We start from the raw sequence: 18,047 nt of genomic DNA, 5'->3' as shown, positions 1-18,047 counted from the left end.
GAGCAGAACTCAACAGAGGAGAAGGCAGGCTGGAAAGGGGTGCAGCGTGGGCAAAAGCAGGGAGGTAAGGAGGAGAGGAGAATGCAGGGAGACCGGGGTGCAGCGTGGGGTGGAGGGTGACTTTGGGTCATGGAAAGGATGCAACTGGAGAGGCAGGGTGGGCCCAGAGAGGTAATGGGAAGAGGATTTGCCTGCAGGTGAGGAGCCTTCCTGGGATTCTCCTTATTGGATTCTGAACTTCTTCCTCCAATGAAAAAGGCTTAGCTCCTGGCTTTATTTAAATAAAATGGAAAGTTTTGCTTTCGGTATAATTCACAGAATTGGTTTCTTGATTCTGTGTTAGTGATTCCTTTTGTTTTTTTCCTTCCCTTGGAAATGTCATGTTAAGAAATTAGCTTGGCCTTTTCTGTCCTAAGTTGGAGTGGGAGACGTCAGGACATTTGGCAGAAAGGCGAGATGACAACCAAGGGCAAAGCCCACCGGGCAAGAAGCATATTGATTTTAAAAGCACTTACTGAGTGTGATGGGCACTTGCACTTGGCGCATCACATTTGGAAGAGCGTCTGCCGGGTCCGAGCGCCTCACCAGGCTTGCCCTGTGATGGCAACTTTGTAGGGCTTCTTGTAGGAGGCTCCGTCCCACAATGCTGCTGGAATCCGTCCTGGCCGGTCCTCACTCCTCCACCCACCCTCACGTGCACATCTGTGCTCTCGCTGTGCCCAGCATGGGACAGGCATGCAGTGGGGGCAACCAAACACCTATTTGCTGGTTTGTTGGTTAGAGCCTGTGTTAGCCGTGGTGGGCAGGAAGGGGTGAGGATGGGTCCCTACTGCATTCTCTAGCAGAGGAGCTCCCAGACTTTGGCGTGCACATGACTTACTGGATGGGCGGGAGGAAGACTTGGATTAAAGTACTGATTTCTGGGTCCCTACTCTCAAAATACTGGATTTCGTAGGTCTGCACTGGGACCCAGGAATCAGCATTTCTAACCAACCTTCCCCACCCCCAATGATTTTGATACAGGGGATCCGTGGCCACACATTGAGACACCTTGCTCTAAAGGCTAATCTGGCATATGAAAGGGTCTCAGATTTACAGCCAGGAGACCTGTGTTCTTGGTCCTACTCATTAGCTGTGTGGCCTTGGACAAGTCAATTGTTCTGTGCCTGCTGCTGTTGCTGCTGACAATGCTGATAATGCTTAGGACTCAGAGATTTCTGAGGGTGTACTTGTGGATTAGAAACACTAGAGAGATCAGAGAGGGTAGTCCTTTGTCTCCTGGCACACAGGAGAATGCCTGCCCCAATCAGCGGTGGTCTGGCCTCATTGTGAACATGCAGCCTCCTCCGTCTGCACCTCCCATACTGGACTGAGCAGTCTTTGACTCCCAGAGGTAGCCCATACGAGTTGTCAGGTGGATTGTTGGCTCTACCACATGGCACCTTCCTTGGTAGGGAAATGACCCTACAAGCCTTCTGGAAGGTGGGGTGGGTGTGTGTACCAAGAGCCGGAAATGTTTGAATGCTGTTGTGCCGGTCTTTGCTCTCGTAGGACTTTATTAAAAGAGTAAGCCATCTACCACAGGGCTGGGTCCATAGTGGGCCCTGAATTTCCAGAGGCTCCTTCCCTCTTCTGCCTTCCCGAGGGCTGACACCAGGGCTCACCCACTCCTGTGCCCCCAGGAGCAGTTCCCTCCTCCAAGGGCCCAGCTCAGGCCTTTTCTGGAGCAGTAACCAGCCTGACCCTGCTGTGTCCCGGCTCTTTGCAGATGTCCTGGCGTCCGCAATACCGCAGTTCCAAGTTCCGGAATGTCTACGGAAAGGTGGCCAACCGGGAGCACTGCTTTGATGGAATCCCCATCACCAAGAATGTGCATGATAACCACTTCTGCGCTGTCAACGCCCGTTTCCTGGCCATTGTCACTGAGAGTGCTGGAGGAGGCTCCTTCCTTGTCATCCCCCTGGAGCAGGTAGGTGGTTGCCGTCCTGCCTACAGCCCCAGGACAGAGAGAAGCCGTCCTTGGTCACTCATTACTAGGTCTGTTGGCCAGTGGCTTTGCCTCCCCTGTGGTTTTCCTGAGATTCACCAAAATGAGTGTATACCTGGGATCCAGGAGACCTGAAATCTGTTCCCACACCTTGTTCCAAAGTATCACTTCCCTCAGTGTTTGTCAGGTTTCCTTTAACCCAAAGGATTGGAACACATTGATCCCAAGACCAGGTCCTGCTCTACAATTCTGCATCCTGGATGTCCTTTTGGTTTGGAGCTGGAAGGGGTGAAAAGCCAGCCATAAGCACGTTGGGCATCTGCAAAATGTCCCTGTCCATTAAAAAAACATTGCAAGCTCTCCACTGAAGATACTGGAAATAATCCCCCCCATCCCTCCACCCTCCTACCCCCACCTCCCACCTCTTAGCTGGAGCTTTACCCCCTTCTGTGGCTGCTTATATGAATATAGCAAATTAAATCTGCAAAGCCCGGATCATGAAATTTTTAAGCTGTAGCCATTCAGGCAAAGTCCCAGGAGGCCCGTGGGAGGTCACGCGCCTCAGGGTAAGCACGGGCTGTCAGTCCTGCTCATTTATGGCTGAGTTCCCCCTTCACGACCTGACTCATCCCCAATCCCACCCTCCACCAATCCGCTCAGGGGAGGAGGAGGTATGTTGAAGGAAGCTTTGGTTCTCAAAATTCACCATCAGCTGGTGGTGGAGGATGGATTTTTCCAGTCTCTCCTACCCACACTGGGGGAGTGCAGATTTGGAAAAGGCTTCAGCCAGATCCTCCTTTCCTCTGAAGGAGGGCAGCTGCGTGACAGTGAGGACAGAGCCCAGTGCTTTGGACCTCTGCCCAGAGAGGTGGCGGGAGATCTGGGTTCTGGTTGGGCTCTGCCACTTGCTGGCTGGGTGACCTTGGCGTGTCATTTAACCTCTCTGCACCTTATTTTCCTGTAATGGGAAGATGGGACAGTAAATCTTCCTCTGCCTACGTCCACAATATTTGGCACTGAGGGGATAGTGGACATGAAAGCTCCCTGTAAAGCACACAGCAGGTTGAAGATGTTCGGTTACTTTCTTGGTAAAGTTGTCAGCTCTGCTGTCCTTACTCTGCAAATGCCCACAGCAGCCCTAACACATTCGGAAGCATTCTGAAATGTAGCTTCCCTCTCCTCCTGAACTAGATGGCCTCAGGTTTCTGTTTACCTCAGGGACTAGCTCTGCTCCATCCGCAGCAAGCCTGGAGATCCCCAGGAACATGTGGGCCAGTTCTCACTGGGGCTCAAGCCCGCTGTGGTACCCTGCCATACTCCACTTTATGGCTTGCGAAGGTCAACAGTCAATGCTTCACACCCTTACAAAAATTAATTCTAAATGGATTAAAGATCTAAACATTAACAACCAAAATAAAGAAAAGCTGTAAGTATATTAGAGAAAAATGGAGAACATTTTAAAAATCATGCAGTGAGGAAAGACTTCCTAAGCAAGACAAGAATCCTAAAAACCACAAAGGAAATGATAACTAGATTTAAATACATTAAAAACACACACACACAAAGTTTCTGTGCTACATGATACATTAAATAAAATGAAAATACAAGCTATATACTTGAGTACAATACCACAATATGTAACAGACAAAAGATTCGTGTCCAGAATATGTAAAGAGTTCCAAAAAAATCAATAAGAAAAAGAACCCAACAGAAAAATGGATGAAGGGTATGAACAAGCCATTCACAGAAGACAAAATGTATCTTTTTAACCTACTTAATTGGAAAAGATTTAAAAGAGTCATAATCTTCAGTATTACTAAAGGCATGGGAGAACATACACTCTAAAACACTTTGTGAGATGTAAATGGGGACAGCCCTTTTGGAAGCAACATGGAAATATCTTAACATTTAAAGATACACAGCCACTGGCCAGGCAATTCCACTTCCAGGAATCTATCCTACAGAAATTTTCTCAAGTGAACAAAAAATGCTTGCAGTATTTTTTGGGTACACATGATTTTAGTAGCATTTTTTTAATAGTGAAGATCTGGAAACAACTTGCAGGTCCATCGATAAGGAAATGGGCAAACAAATTAGGGACACCCACAGAAAGGGCTACTGGACAGTCATTAAAACTGCTGGCATAGAGCAGTCAGTCTCCAACTTCTCAGTCTCAGGACTGCTTCACTCTTAAAAGTTATTGGGAACCCCAACAAGCTTTCATTTATCTGGATTATATCTATTGATATTTAGTGTATTTGAAATAAAAACAAAGGGATTTTAAAAATATTTTAATACACTTAATAATAAATCGTTTCGTGTTCTCATAAAAATATATTTTCATGAAAATAACAATATTTTCAAAAACAAAAAAATTGTGAGAAGAATGGCATTGCTTTACGTTTTTACAAATCTCTTTAATTTCGGGCTGACTGGAAGATGGCGGGATTCTCATTTCTGCTTCTGCATTCAGTCTGTTGCAATATCACATCATGCAGCCTCTGAAAACCTCCAACTGTACAATGAGAGAATAAGAATAAAACAGGCAAATAGCATACTAGTATTACTGTGAAAATAGTTTTGACCTGATGGGCCCCCTGAGAAGGTCTTGGGGATCTCCTGGGTCTCCAGAATCACACTTTCAGAACCACTGATGCAGAGGACGTTTTAATTATAGAAAACTATTCATGACATACTATTAATGAAAAAAGGGTAAAAGACAATTAACCCCATTCAAAAGGTCTACCTACCTATCTATCTATCTGGAAAAGATTTAAAGACTATACACCTAAAAGTGGTATTGGAATCATAAGAGCGCATTAATTTTCTTCTTTTTTCTTGGCCATTCTCTCCCTCTCCCTCTCTCTCTCTCTCTCCCTCTCCCCCCCTCCCCCCCCCCTTTTCCACAATGGACAGCTAATATTTTGTACTTTAGAAGGTGAACAATAAAAGCAATTGATTGACCTGAAGAGGGAGGCTGGGGTTTCAGAGGTCACACAGCCCGGAGCCGGGACCCAGCTCCCTGCGCCCACGTGGGGCAGCCCTTTGTCGCTGGGGGCCCCATTCGCGCGGTTTACTTGCTGCGGTTCACCTGCTGCGCTCCCCATCAGACGGATCTGTTTATATAATAGGACCTTTATATACCGGGAACACCAATACTCCCAGTATATATGTATGTGGCGAATATTTTATATCTCCTCCCAGAGTAACACGTAAATACCAGCTGGCGGCAGAAAATTCAACCTTCCAGACTACTGAGGTGCCATAGTGAGGAAGTGGGGGTGGGAATGGGATGGGATTGGATGGGAGGGTGGGGCAGCGCCCTGAGCTGTGGGGCCCTTTCGGTTCCAGGCAGGACCCGGGTGGCTGGGACTTTGAGGAGCAGGGCCCCGCCCCCAGAGAGGGCTGCTTGGGAAGGCGGGCAACTCCGCCTTCGCATGCTGCCTGCGCCCAGGCTGCGGTCTGCTGCCCCCTGTGGCCAGGACCGAGCCTGCAGGCGCGGGATGCTGGCGCTGGGGAGGTGGGGCAGGGAGGCCAACAGACAATAATAAAGCTGAATTCAGAATCTCCGCATTTACCTGGCAGAGTAGAGAAGTGCAGTTCCACATTGGTAAATGTTCCAGGAAGGAGAAGGTTGTAGTCCCCTCACCCCCAGCATTTAGGTAGAAATCTCCCTATATTATTCAATACAAACCAGAAAGGATTTTGGCCATTTCCTGGTGACTCTGAATCACAGCTTTGAGTTTTAGTTTGGGGCTGTGCCACTTTGCAGGAATGAGCTCTTGGTGGCAACCTGCAGTACCCACACTGAATGGCCCCAGACGACTGTCCTGAGCAACCAGAAGGCGACAGAAAAGCATATCTGCTTTTGTAGTTCTTTTCTAATTTTTCCCCTCTACTCTCAGGGGCCCCTTCTCATTCCTTTCTCACTTCTTTTAAGACATTTAGGCTGGAAGAAAGCAGCAGCTGCCCAGGATGCTCAAATCCCTGCCCCAAGGCCCAGCTTTCTGAGGGAGGTTCAGACACTTCTTGGGAGCTTTGTCTCCTCTTGTTTAGTTTCCCTCAAAGCCAACTTGTTTCAGATTTCAATACTTGAAATTAAAAACTTTTCTCCAGGGTGGGAAGCTATGTCCACAATGATAAACCGCAGTAATAATTCTTTGCCCGTGTATAGCACTCTCTGTTTCCAAAGAACCCTGTCTTCTTTGATGCTCTCAGTAGGCAGGTAGAGCTGTCTCCATTTTATGGCTGGGGGAAATGAGAGTGCAGAGATGGGCACACAGCTGCTCAGTGTGGGAGCAGGACCCAAAGCCGGTTCACTTATTCCTGAATCCATGACTCTTTCCACTGGACGCTGGTGGATGTTTAAGTTCAGGCTGGCTGGTGGATCTTGGAGTGGATTTGTCTTCCCCTGGACACTTGTACAGGATGCTGTTTGAAGGCCAGAGTCTGCTTTCTCCCTAGTTAACATTCAGCTACCAACTTTCCCTTCTCTGGAGTGGAATGTTAAGCTGCAGATGGGGGAGCAATCAGCACCCTGATTGCCTGGCACAGCTGGAGGGGGCTTATGAATATTCCAGAGACCAGGCACCGTGCCCAGCACCCTGATTAACCACTTTGGGCCTCCCCAGGTGCACCGCCCCTTTCCTGCTGCACTCCCCCAGGGTGCCTGCAGCCAAATCCAGGCCATAAAACCAGGGCTGGAAGTGCACAGTCTCACAAGCCTGAGGTTTAGCCAGCTACCTGGTGTCCCAACCAGCACCTGGCAGAAAGAAGTCTGGGTTCTCCTGTAACCCAGCAGCTCCCAGCCCAATCTGTACACTAGAATCATCTTGGGAGCTTTTGGGGTCTAAAATCTCACTCAAGTCCCATTACAGAAGCACAGTTGTTCTCCCTATTTATAGAAGAAGAAACCAGGGCTTAGAGAAGTCAAGTGACTCAAGATTGCACAGCACACAAGTGGCAGAGCCAGAATTCAAACCTTGGGGCTCCCCCTGCTGCATGTCTGGGTTGTCATTTCCTCATCTGTAAAATGGGAACACAAAAGCCTGCCCTGCCCACTTCACAGAGGACTAGGGAGGGGCATTTCTGTAGGCATGCTTTGTAATACTGCCATTTGAGTGTCTTAAGGATTTACTTTATTGAGTTCCTCTGCTGTGCTGATATTATACTTGTCCATCTGTTCTGGAAGCCAGAAGAGCAGGCTTTTCCTAGATGGCAGTCAGAGAGATGCAAGTACAGAAGACTGTATGTAAGCCTCCTCTCTGAAGGAATGAGTGAATAAATGAATGAAGGTAGCAAGGAGATAGGGAGAGGGATCCTGGAGCAGGGGGCCAGACAAGATAGCATTCCTTCAGCCAAGGGTATGGACTGGGCACCTAGCACCATGCCAGGCTCTGAGGACGTAAATAACATCAAGCCTGGTCTCTAAGAGGCCCAGCGAGCATCCCATGGGTGGGCCCAGGTAAGTGGGTCCTGAGACAGTCCTGCCAATGTCTTGCTCTAAGAACCAGCATCATGTCCTGTGGGGAGAGCTTTTGAGCATGTGCATCTTACCTGCTCCCCGAAGCAATTAAAGACGAGAAGATAAGACTGCATGTTCCAAAAACTGGAGTCCCTGGTAGATTTATGTTCAGATTTAGCTGCATATAAGGCAAGCTTTAGAGCAACTTCCTGAGTCTGGGCTTGGCATTCTGGGCTTGGTGGGGGTCATTCCTATGCCTTTGTGGAAACGCTGAAGCCTCACCCAACTCCCACCATACAAGTTCTCTCCCAGTCTCCACCTGGCAGTGGAACATTTCCCCCTTGGCCTCCAGGGCTGGGATGCTGCATTCTCTTCTCCCCACCAAATTGGTGTAGCCTCCTCTCACTTATTCTCCTAGTTCTGGTCTACAGGGGTGGGAGGTCTAACCAGGGCTGGACAATTGCCCCAGGTCCGCCCAACCCTGCAGAGAGGGGTGGATGGTAAAGGTGGGTTGGAGCAGGAATGTTAGCAAAAATCCACAAGCATCACAATGAGGAGAGCAGAGGCCTGGATCCAGAGAGCAGCACAGGATGGTGGCTCCAGAAGCAAACAGACTTTGCTTACATCTCTACCTTTGCCACTTAGGTGCTGTGTGACCTTGAGTCAGTCACTTAACCTTCCTGTGCTGCAGTTTTCCCTTCTGCAAAACAGTGAGGTTGAACCACATGCCACATGATCTCGGCTTCATTTTAGTTCTTACCTTTCTCTTTCACCACCATTTCTCTTCACATATGTCCTCACCAGTGTGCTGGTGGGCCCTGTGCAGAGTACAAGAATGGCTCCTTCTCATCCATTGAGGCCCAACTCAAGCGTTGCCAGCTCCTTAAAGCCTTCCATATCCCAAGATCCATATGGAGACACTTCATGTCTTTCATTGTTGGAGGACTTCCTATATGCTTTCTTATTTTCTAGGTGGTTAATCCGTCCATCCATCCATCCATCCATCCATCAATCCACCCATCCATCCATCTATCCGCCAACAAATGTTTATTGAGCACCTACTGTCACCTACTGTGTTTCAGCCAGTTTCAGAGCTGGGGATGCAGCAGTAACAAAGACCAAGACCCTGTGTCTGCCTGAAGTTTACAGTCCAGTTAGCTGCATCCCTTGGACTGAGAGGGCTGAGAACAAGTCTGATTTGCACAGGGCCTGGCACACAGCAGGTGCTCTGCAAGGGTGCATTGGCTGACCAGAGGCCCTTTTCCCCTTACTGAGGTTTTCTCTTTGCTCATCCTGGCAGCCCCTCCCCTCCAGCCCAATCTGAAGGGGGCTGCATCCCCACTTAGAGTCCTTAGAATGCATTGCTTGGCCAGCTGCTCTTACTTACTCTGGAGTCAAACCCGGGACTTGGAGGACCATTTAGCCCCATGGCTCAGAGCATGTTTGAGGCTTAATAGGAAAAGTAGAGAAAACAAGTGCCCAGCACAGTGCTGAGGACTACAATACAATCAGACTTCCTTGCTCAGGAAAAACCTCTGCTTCCACTCCAGATTTCAGTAACCCCTGTCGCCATCACTCCCCCACAGCTGGGCACTGCGCTCCTCAAACCTTCTCTCCCTGCCAAGAAAAAGCCCCAAATCTTGCTGCTCCCCTCTGTAGCAAGGTTTCTCCCTCGCTGGGGGGACTTTAGAGAGTCTTTTCTAAATCCATTTTTCAGATCTTTCCTCAGTCGCTCTTTGTTCTTCAAGCTGCCTTCCGCTTGGTGCAATTTGCATCTCAAAGCCTGTGACAGTCTGAATGTACAGTAAGTGACTTTGGGAAAGGGGAGGGGTTTGAGCTCTGAAAGAGGGAGAAGTTGCAAGTTTATTCCATTTGTCTGAGGCCCGGAGATTGACAGCCTTGCTTTTTGTTTTTCCCTTTTTTGGAAGAACGACTGCTTATTTTTGAAAAAAAGTGTTTCAGTGCTGAAGGGTAAGCCTTTCAGCAGAAATGGAAGTGTTGCTCCCATAATTTTATTTCAGGGTTACAGGATGGGGCAAGGGGGGTTGTAGAGGGGCCCAGGGATGCAGCTTGGCTAATGGCTTGGGAGAGCAAAAGTATCCATCCTTCTGCCTCCATCCAGGGCCTCAGCTTGAGCTGTCTCCCTGGCTCCACTGCTCTCAGAGCCAGCAAGGCTGGAAATAATAGTGCCTGGTTCACTAGGACTCTGTGAACTTGGCCATGGAATTAGGGGCAGTCTGGAGAAGACCGATCCTGGGCCCAGAGGCACCTTTCTGGACTGCAAACCAATTTGCCAGTCTGCTTGGTCTGCTACCCATTTTCCTTCTAAAGGCCCAGAGCTTCCCATATCTTCGGGAATCATAGCTCCATCCCTTCCTAGCTATAAAACCCTGGGTATGTAACCTCTCTGTCCCAAGGTTTCCCTATTTGCAGAATAATAATGGCATTTATTTCACAGGGTGCTATATAAAGTACCTAGCAGCTAGCTTAGAGCATGAGGTGTGCTCAGTAAATAGGAGCTGTGAAATGCATGCAACTTTGGGGCCATCCCCTCCCCTATTTTGTTCCGCCCAAGCCCAGAAATAGCCCAGGACTTTGGTGGGCATTAAAACCTGCAGCCTCCCAGAGGGAGGCTTGGCCTTGGCCTTCTTGGTACTGTCTCCTTTGCCTGGTGACACTCCCTGAGTGCTCCTAGCAGTCCCATGCCACCTATCCAGCCTCGAGTGGCAGACACCCAGGGCCCAGCCATTTATACCCAAAAGGAAATGGGCATGGTGGAGCAGGGTGTCTAGGGATGTATGACTGATGTCCCTGTACCAGACTAAGTGTCTGGGGGTAGGGGAATTAGGGAAGGGGACTGGGCCTGCTTTGAAGCCTGCTCATGCACCTCTGACGTCAGCCTGCCTGCTTAAGTACAAGTTATATGCAAGTTAAGGTATACAGCAAGTGCATAATAAATCCTAGCTGTATTGATTCTATTATTATAACTGCTGTAATAAGATCCAGTTTAACAGGTGGGGTGTGTGTGTGGAAAGTTGTGGGAAATGGGAACAGGGACACACTTGGCTCATATCCAAGGCATGGGCTGGTTGATTTGACCTCTTGCTCACCTCTGTCACCTCTGTGCTCTGAGCAGACCTGCAGCTGCAGAATCCTCACAGTCCATCCCCCTCCCAATTCCTACTTCCCAGTGCTCCAACTCCAGTCTTACACTATCACAATTCCAGAGTCAAGGAAACTCCAAAGATCACATATTCCAAGCACCTCGTTTTACCCATGTCAAATCCTGGCTCTAAAGAGGATACATGACTTTTCCAAGGTTGCATAGCACATCTGCACACCCTCATGCCCCCTTCCCGGGATCCTTGCACTCAGCCACTTCTCAGAGACCAAGATGAAATCTGCTTAAATGTTCATGATGACAGTGGCTTCCCTCTACCAAGGAAATTTGCATTTGGGTTTAAGTTAGGATGAGATTTAAGGAGACTAAATTCTTGATACCCAGAGGAATGTGTTGCTAATGATGAGGTTTCAGACCACAGGGAGATGTGTTCACACATGGCAACCATGCCAAGCCCCTCTAGAGAGGCCAAGTAGATGACTTACCTGGTCTGTCAGGTCTAAGTGCATAGCTTCCAAACCCTCTCTCCCACATGCTCCAGGGAATCTGTGACTTCAGAGAATAAAGTGAGGTAGGGTCCATGAGAGGGGTGGGGAGTGGTGGCCTGGCTTGAGTCACAGAATCTCCCTGGGGGCTGATGGGGTGTGGAGACCTTGGCTAAGACCCTTACTCAGTGGCCCTTCTCATGGTAGCTTCCAGAACAAAGACCATCTGTTTGCCTTGCCTGAGAAACTCCAGTCCCGATTTAGTCCTTAGGGCAGTTTCCTTTTCTGGATGGCCTTCTTCATCCCCCTGTCTCCCCCCACCACCCTCCCATGCCAAGTCTCTTAAAGGGTCAGGTCCCCTTGATGGGGTGCCTTAGCTGGGGATGGGTGAGTCACAGCATTCACAGTCTCTTAAAACAAGAGACTGCTCTGCAGCATCAGCTGCACATAGAACTCTCCTGTTTTCCCTTCTTCTGTCCCACTCAGCCAAGACTTCGATTTTAGTTGCTAAGCAACCTCTGCCTAAGTTTCCAAGAGAGTTGTCATGTGAAGAGGGGGTGGGGAGGCGGAGTTAGGGGTGGCAGTGCATATTATAGATGAGGACACTGAGGCCCAGAGAGGGCAAGGTACTTGATTAAGGATGCACAGCTATTTAGCAACAGAGCTGGAACCAGAACTGTGAGATCTCAGTTCTGAGAGTCTGCCCACATCTTACTGCTCTCCCAAATCCCCAGGTATCAGATGAGGAGGCAGCAAACCTTTCAGGATCCCATTGTACTCATCCAACTCCCACCAAGGGAAGCAGCCAGGCAGCAGGTACACCTTAGGGACTTTCTGTCCCATCTACCCAGACAGGAGACAGTTTGCCCAGTGATTGGGCACACAGGCTCTAGCATCTCTGGGCCAGGATCCAAATCCCTGCTCCAGCATTTACCAGCCATGTGCTCTGGACAAGTTACCTGACTGTTCTGTACCTCATTTTCCTCACCTGCAAAATGCTGGTCCCAGCCTTGTGAAACTGTGCTGGGGTTAGGGAGATGTTCCATAAAGCCCTGGCAGGATGTGGGCACAGAGTGGCCTCCCCATGCACACTGGCTCTTGTGTTCTTGACCTGCTGGGCCCACACGCACCCCTCCCCACGTGGGCATCAACCCCCTACTCACTCCTTTATCTCAAGGGAGCTCAGCTTCAATTTTGTGAGGTCACAGGAATAGTACAAAAGTTCCAAACTTTGGTTTTTAACATATTTTTTTCTTAATATGTTTTGAACATACTTGGTTCTTAACTTTTATGGGGTGTGGGGTATGGACCCCTTTGGCACTTTGGGAAAGAAAGTCCATGGAACCGTTTATAAAAGAATGCTTTTAAGTACATAAAATAAAATAAATAGAACTACAAAATAATTTCTATTATCAAAATGTATACCGGAATTGTGATATAGTAGTATATGTGCGTTTTTATTAATGTGATAAATGACATCGCGGAGGAACTACAAACCACTATAATTTCAAAGTAGTGATGAGTGTGAACATTTTGACATGGCAGTAACAGGGTAAGGTGTGTGAAAATATCTGTGAGGTCTGTTGATGAAAAAGTTATAGGTTCAGCTAATGCTACTGGGGCTTGTTAGCTGCATTTATAAATAAAGGAAATATTAAATTTTAGCTAGCAGTAAGTGAAAATAAAGATGTAATTTTTCTCCTATCCAAGCTCACAGACCTCCTAAACGGGTCTAGGGACCCAAATTAAGGACCTCTTGAAATAAAATCTCAGGCAGAGCATCATTGTATAAAATTGGTACAAGCAGAACTGTTCTGGCTGAAGCTTGGTGGGGGAGGGGGAAATGTGACCTGCCTGAACACCCCTCCCGGCTGGGGTCACCCTAAAATCCTGAGCTTCACTGGCAGTCAGGAAGCCTGACTTCTCTGCCTGGCTCTTTGTGAAGTTGGGCAAGTCCCTTTTCCTTTCTGGGCCTCAGTTTCCCCATCTGGAAAATGAGGTGTTGGACCCATTGTCCCCAGGGTTCTTGTCCAGCTCTGACAGTCTGGGAGCCTGTGGTTCTCCTCCCCTAGAGACAAAGGCCTCACAAGCTTGGGTCTGCGGAAGCCTTGGACCAGAGAGAGGCAACAGCTGGGGCCAGGCTGGCCAGGTCCCAATTGTTCGAGGGAGGAGGAGGAGGAGGATCTGCACAGCGTTCTCCAAAGCGACAGCTGGGTGAGCCTGGCTGGGGGCCTCATCCTCGCCTGCCATCTGTGCCTCCTTCCTGCAGTTGGGCCGATGGGAGTTGGGGGTGGGGGAGTACAGATGGACCGAAGCCAGCCAGCAACTTGGGTGGAAGGCAGCGGGACTAGCTAAGAAAGAGCCAGGGAAGAGCCTGGGAGCTTACTCTTGGGTATTTAACCCTTTATACCCTCCCTTTTCCCACCCTGGCCCTGTGGAATCCTTGACACGATTGAAGTTACACAGTCCAGTTAGGCTACACAGTTCAGTTAGGCAACTTAATGACTGTGTGACGTTAGGCAAGTTACTCAACCTCTCTGAGATTCACTTTCCTCCTCTGTCCAATAGACATCACTCTTAAGGCTTACCTCTTGGAAATGGAACAGGGTTTAAATGACATGGTGTAGGTTAAGAATCCCAACACAAGCTTTAGGATCATCAAAAAAGGGCTCTTGCTGGGACCTTCAGATGCCCCTGGTGGTTGGCACATGACCATGAGGCTGTTGCGAGACCCTGGACAAAGGTTTGGAAAGGGCTCTTGCCATCCCCAGCCACAGGGTGGCAAAAAGAGTCAGACACAAAATAGCACATGCTGTATGATTCTGCTTATGTAAAGTGTAAGACCAGGCAAAATGATCTGTGTTGATGGAAGCCAGAATAGTGCTTAGATTTTGGATGGGCATGAGGAAATTTTTTAGGGGAGAGAAATGTTCTATATCTTAATTGTAGTGGTAGTTACATGAGCATATATTTATATGTAAAAAATTATCAAGCTGTACATTAAAGTTCTATTTATTGGATATAAATATACTTTAGTTAAAAAATTCTAATTTGGAGGGAAAGGGTATGTGCTTTTGAAATTTTGATAGTAACAAAATTGTCTTCCAATGTGTTTGTAACAGTTTACACTCTCACTAGCAATTTATAAGCATATCTATTTCCTTACTCCTTAAAAAGGCAATTATCAAACTTTTTAAAAATTATTTTCACCAAATTGGTAGGTGGAAAACTTTCTCAGAGAATTTTCAATTAGTAATTTTGTTAACAATGAGATTGAAAATCTCTTTATATGTTTATGATCTATTTGCATTTCCTTTTTGTATAGTTGCCTATCCATATCCTTTGCCTATTTTCTATTAGGTCATTGATCCTCTTCTTATTGATTTAAGAAGTCCTTTATATGTTAGGGAAATTAGCCCTTTGTTTGGGATATGAGTTGCAAATATACTTATAGTGCTTTGCCCAGTGCAGATTTCTTATTTTAAATTTCAAATAATCTAATTTTCCAGTCTTTTATAGTTCTGGATCTTGAACCAGAGTTAGAAAGGCCTTCCCTTCTCTGAGGTTATGAAATAATCTCCGCATTGGATCGTCTATTATTTTTATAATTTCATTTTTATATTTAAATCTTTGATGCATTTGGAGTTTATCTTGGTATAAAGTATGGAAGTACAGATTCAACTTAATTTTTTTCTGAAATGGCTACCCAGTTTCTAAATACCATTTGGTGAATAATCCATCTTTCTCCCACTGATTTGAGATGCTAATATTTGTTTCATACTACATTTCAATAGGTATTTGGTTTATTTATGGACTTTCTATTTCTCGGCTATCAGTCTCTCCCCATTCATGTTCCAGTTATTAAGGTTTTATAACTTGTTTTAATATCAGTAGAACTAGTCACTACTCATTATTGTCTTTTCTCAGATGTTCCCTGGCTCTTCATATTTGTTTATTTTAGCATTTAACTTTAGAATCTGTTTATGTAGATAATCAAAAAAACTGTTTTATTATTTTTATTGGCATTATACTAAATTCAAAGATTAAGTTAAAGAGAATGGACAGCCTTATGATGCCAAGTCAAACTATCCATGAATATAGTTTACTTGTTTTAGTCTTCTTTTGTATCCTTTAGTAGCATGTTAAAATTTTCTTCATATTGTTCTTATATATTTCTTTTTACATGTATTCATAGTGTTTATCTTTTTGTGCTATTGTAAATGGGACCCTTTTCCATTATATCTTGCTCTTTGTATATTTGAAAGCCATTGGTTTCTGTATGCTAATTTTTTTATCTCACTGTATTACTAAATTTGCTAATTATTTGTAGTAGTTCTTCAGTGGTTTCTTGAGGGGTACTATCTTCTCATTTGAAAATAATGATCATTTTACCTCTTCATTTATAATTTTTATCCTTCTAGTATCTTTTTCTCTTCTAATTGCATTGGCTAGTATCTCCAGGAAAATGTTAAATAATAGTGGTATCTTGTTCCTTATTTTGATGGCAAGACCTTAATTGTTTACTCACTAAACACTTTGGTTGAATAAGATAGATTTTTCTCCCCAACATTTTATTATTAAACTTTTCAAACATACTGCAAAGTTTAAAGAGTTTCTGCCATTAACAGCTTACTATACTTGCCAGCGCTGGCTGCCCCCATTTGTTTGAGTGGCGAAGGGGACTTTGTACAGAGAATTCTTTGGGGACATTCTGTGTAGCCAGCACAGGACCTGGCACATGGCGAGTGTGCAGGTGGTGCTCAGATTTGCAAATGCCGAAGGAGAGGCCCAGGCGGCTTAGTGCCCTGCCCAGGGAGTCACGTGGGAGTCAGAAGCAGAGCAGAAGCCCAGCTCTTAGAACAGTTGAGAGGTGGGGGCGATGCTCAGGTGAACAGCGATGACCACCCCCCACCCCCCCGCACCCCCAACTGCTCTGAACTTCCAAAGGACCCCGGGAAGGGGTGGTGGCATTTCCACAAGACAATCTCTTTCCCAGCAGCTGGTGGGAATTTCCTTTTTTCCTTTCTTTCTCTATCTCCTGCTCCTGCCCAGCTGACCCTTCCTGGCAGAGCCCCAGACAAAGAAAGGGAAGTGGCTCTAGAAGGTGCTTCCCCATCCCCCTGAATGAGCCTTTCCTGGACAGCTGGGGTGGGGCAGCAGAAGGAGGGAGGTAGAGGTTGAGGGTCGGGGGGTTTACAAATGCCGAAGGAGAGGCCCAGGCAGCTTAGTGCCCTGCTCAGGGAGTCACGTGGGAGTCAGAAGCAGAGCAGAGTAAGGAACTTTGTACCTCTAGACTGTCATTTTTTATCTGTACTATTGCAGCCACCTTCTTGCCTGTGGGACTGTCTCCTTCTATTTGCTCACCTGTGCCTGCTACTAAAATCTGGGCTCCTAAGCCAAGGACCATGTCCGTTCATCTTTCCATTCCCAGCAGCCAATGTTGGATCAGGATGCTGGATGGAGATGTCTTGGGATGGGGAAGCCTTTTAAGGCTCAGGTAGTGAGAAGTCTTGGCAAGTCCTCAGTCGGCCTGACTTAAATTGATGAGCCCAGGTGAGGGTGTGATGGGTGAGGCCCTGGGAACAAGACAGAGCCCTGCTGCAGGTCCAGCCCCACCACCTGCTGCTGTTCCTCCACATGAAGCAGCAGACTGGTTGGGTGTCTGGAACCAGCATCCTGCAAATTTGGAGTCAAGAAACCAGGCTTGCACTGGGCTTCTCAGCCTCAGCTGCCCCTTCTGTGACATGGGAGAGTGCACTGAAGATGGGGTAATGTGGGCATTGCATCATGCTGGAGGAATGCAGAAAAAGCTAGTTCTTTATTTGTAGGGAAGGAGTTGCAAGAAGGGGAAAGAGGCTTTAGACCAGTTAGCTCCATCAGTGTACCAGAATTAGAATATGTGGCTGTGAAGATCATGAGCTTCAGGGCTCTGAAACTTGACTCAGCTAGTAATCTAGTTGAGTTAATAAATCCTAAAGCCTTGGTTTTCTTATTTATAAACTGGGGGTAATAAATCATATGTCACTGTACAATAATCACTTACATTTACTGAACATGCACAATGGGCAAGGGACTGTTCCAAACACTTTACATGCCTTGCCTCACTGAGTGCTCACAGCAACCCTGTGAAACAAAGGCTGCCCCATTTCACAGATGAAAACACTGAGGGGTATGAAAGTTAGGAACCTGGCCCAAAGTCACACAGCTAGAAAGTGATAGGACCAGAATAAAACAGGATGATGTGGGCCGAGAGGTTAGCATAGCACCCAGTACACAGCAAGCCTCAGCTAGCGAGATGGCCTGGGCCATCGTCAACCATTGTGTGCCCAGATCTGGAAGTTTGCAGGCAGGGGGTGGCAGGGGGTGGGGGAGATATTGAGGGGAGCTGCAGAAGATCAGAAGACCCTGTGGATTGTGCAACCAATACGACAAGGAGGCCTCTGTTCTCTGGAGTTTTGTGGACCAGTCAAGGAGACAGACAATACATAAGTAATCAAACTAGTAAATAAGGTTATTTCAGACAGTGATAAGTGCTATTAGAAAAATACAAAAACTCAGTAAGGCGATAGGCACTTGGGAGGGGATGTCTTAGATAAGATGGTCAAGAAAGAGCCCTCTGAAAACCTTAATGAGAAGGAGCCAGTCACGTCAAGATCATGGGGAAGAGTGTCTTAGGAAAAGGGAACGGCATGTGTTGATGTCCAAGGCCGGAAAGGAGGCCCATTTGGTGGCGCATCGTGGGTGAGCAGGATAGCAATGGGAGATGCGGTTGGAGAGAGAATGGGATAGATTACCCAGAACTTGGAGACTAGGGTTAGGAGTTTGGATTTTCCTTGAGGTGCAGTAGGATGCCATTAGGGGTTTCAATCCCAAGACCACCTCTCACTTTAGCTAAACAAAGAAATGCCAGTAATAATGCATCCCTTAGAAAACCTGAGACAGGATCTGACTTGGAGTAATAGGACACCTTGTTCACACTTAGTCCATGGT

General features: G+C 47.0%; 1 protein-coding gene across 2 annotated transcripts in view; it reads left to right on the top strand.

Moving 5' to 3' along the window:
• Positions 1-18,047, top strand: part of CORO2B (coronin 2B) — a 140,524-nt gene that overhangs the window by 71,642 nt on the left and 50,835 nt on the right. For both annotated transcript variants that reach the window (XM_037833571.1, XM_037833572.1), the window contains exon 2: positions 1,769-1,969. In XM_037833571.1, the coding sequence (XP_037689499.1) occupies positions 1,769-1,969 (201 nt within the window). The remainder of the gene's footprint in view (positions 1-1,768; positions 1,970-18,047) is intronic.

The sequence above is a fragment of the Choloepus didactylus genome, chromosome 4 (assembly GCF_015220235.1).
Source record: "Choloepus didactylus isolate mChoDid1 chromosome 4, mChoDid1.pri, whole genome shotgun sequence".
Taxonomy (NCBI): Eukaryota; Metazoa; Chordata; class Mammalia; order Pilosa; family Megalonychidae; genus Choloepus; species Choloepus didactylus.
Note: the sequence above shows the minus strand (reverse complement) of the source record. Positions and strands in the feature narration are given on the sequence as shown.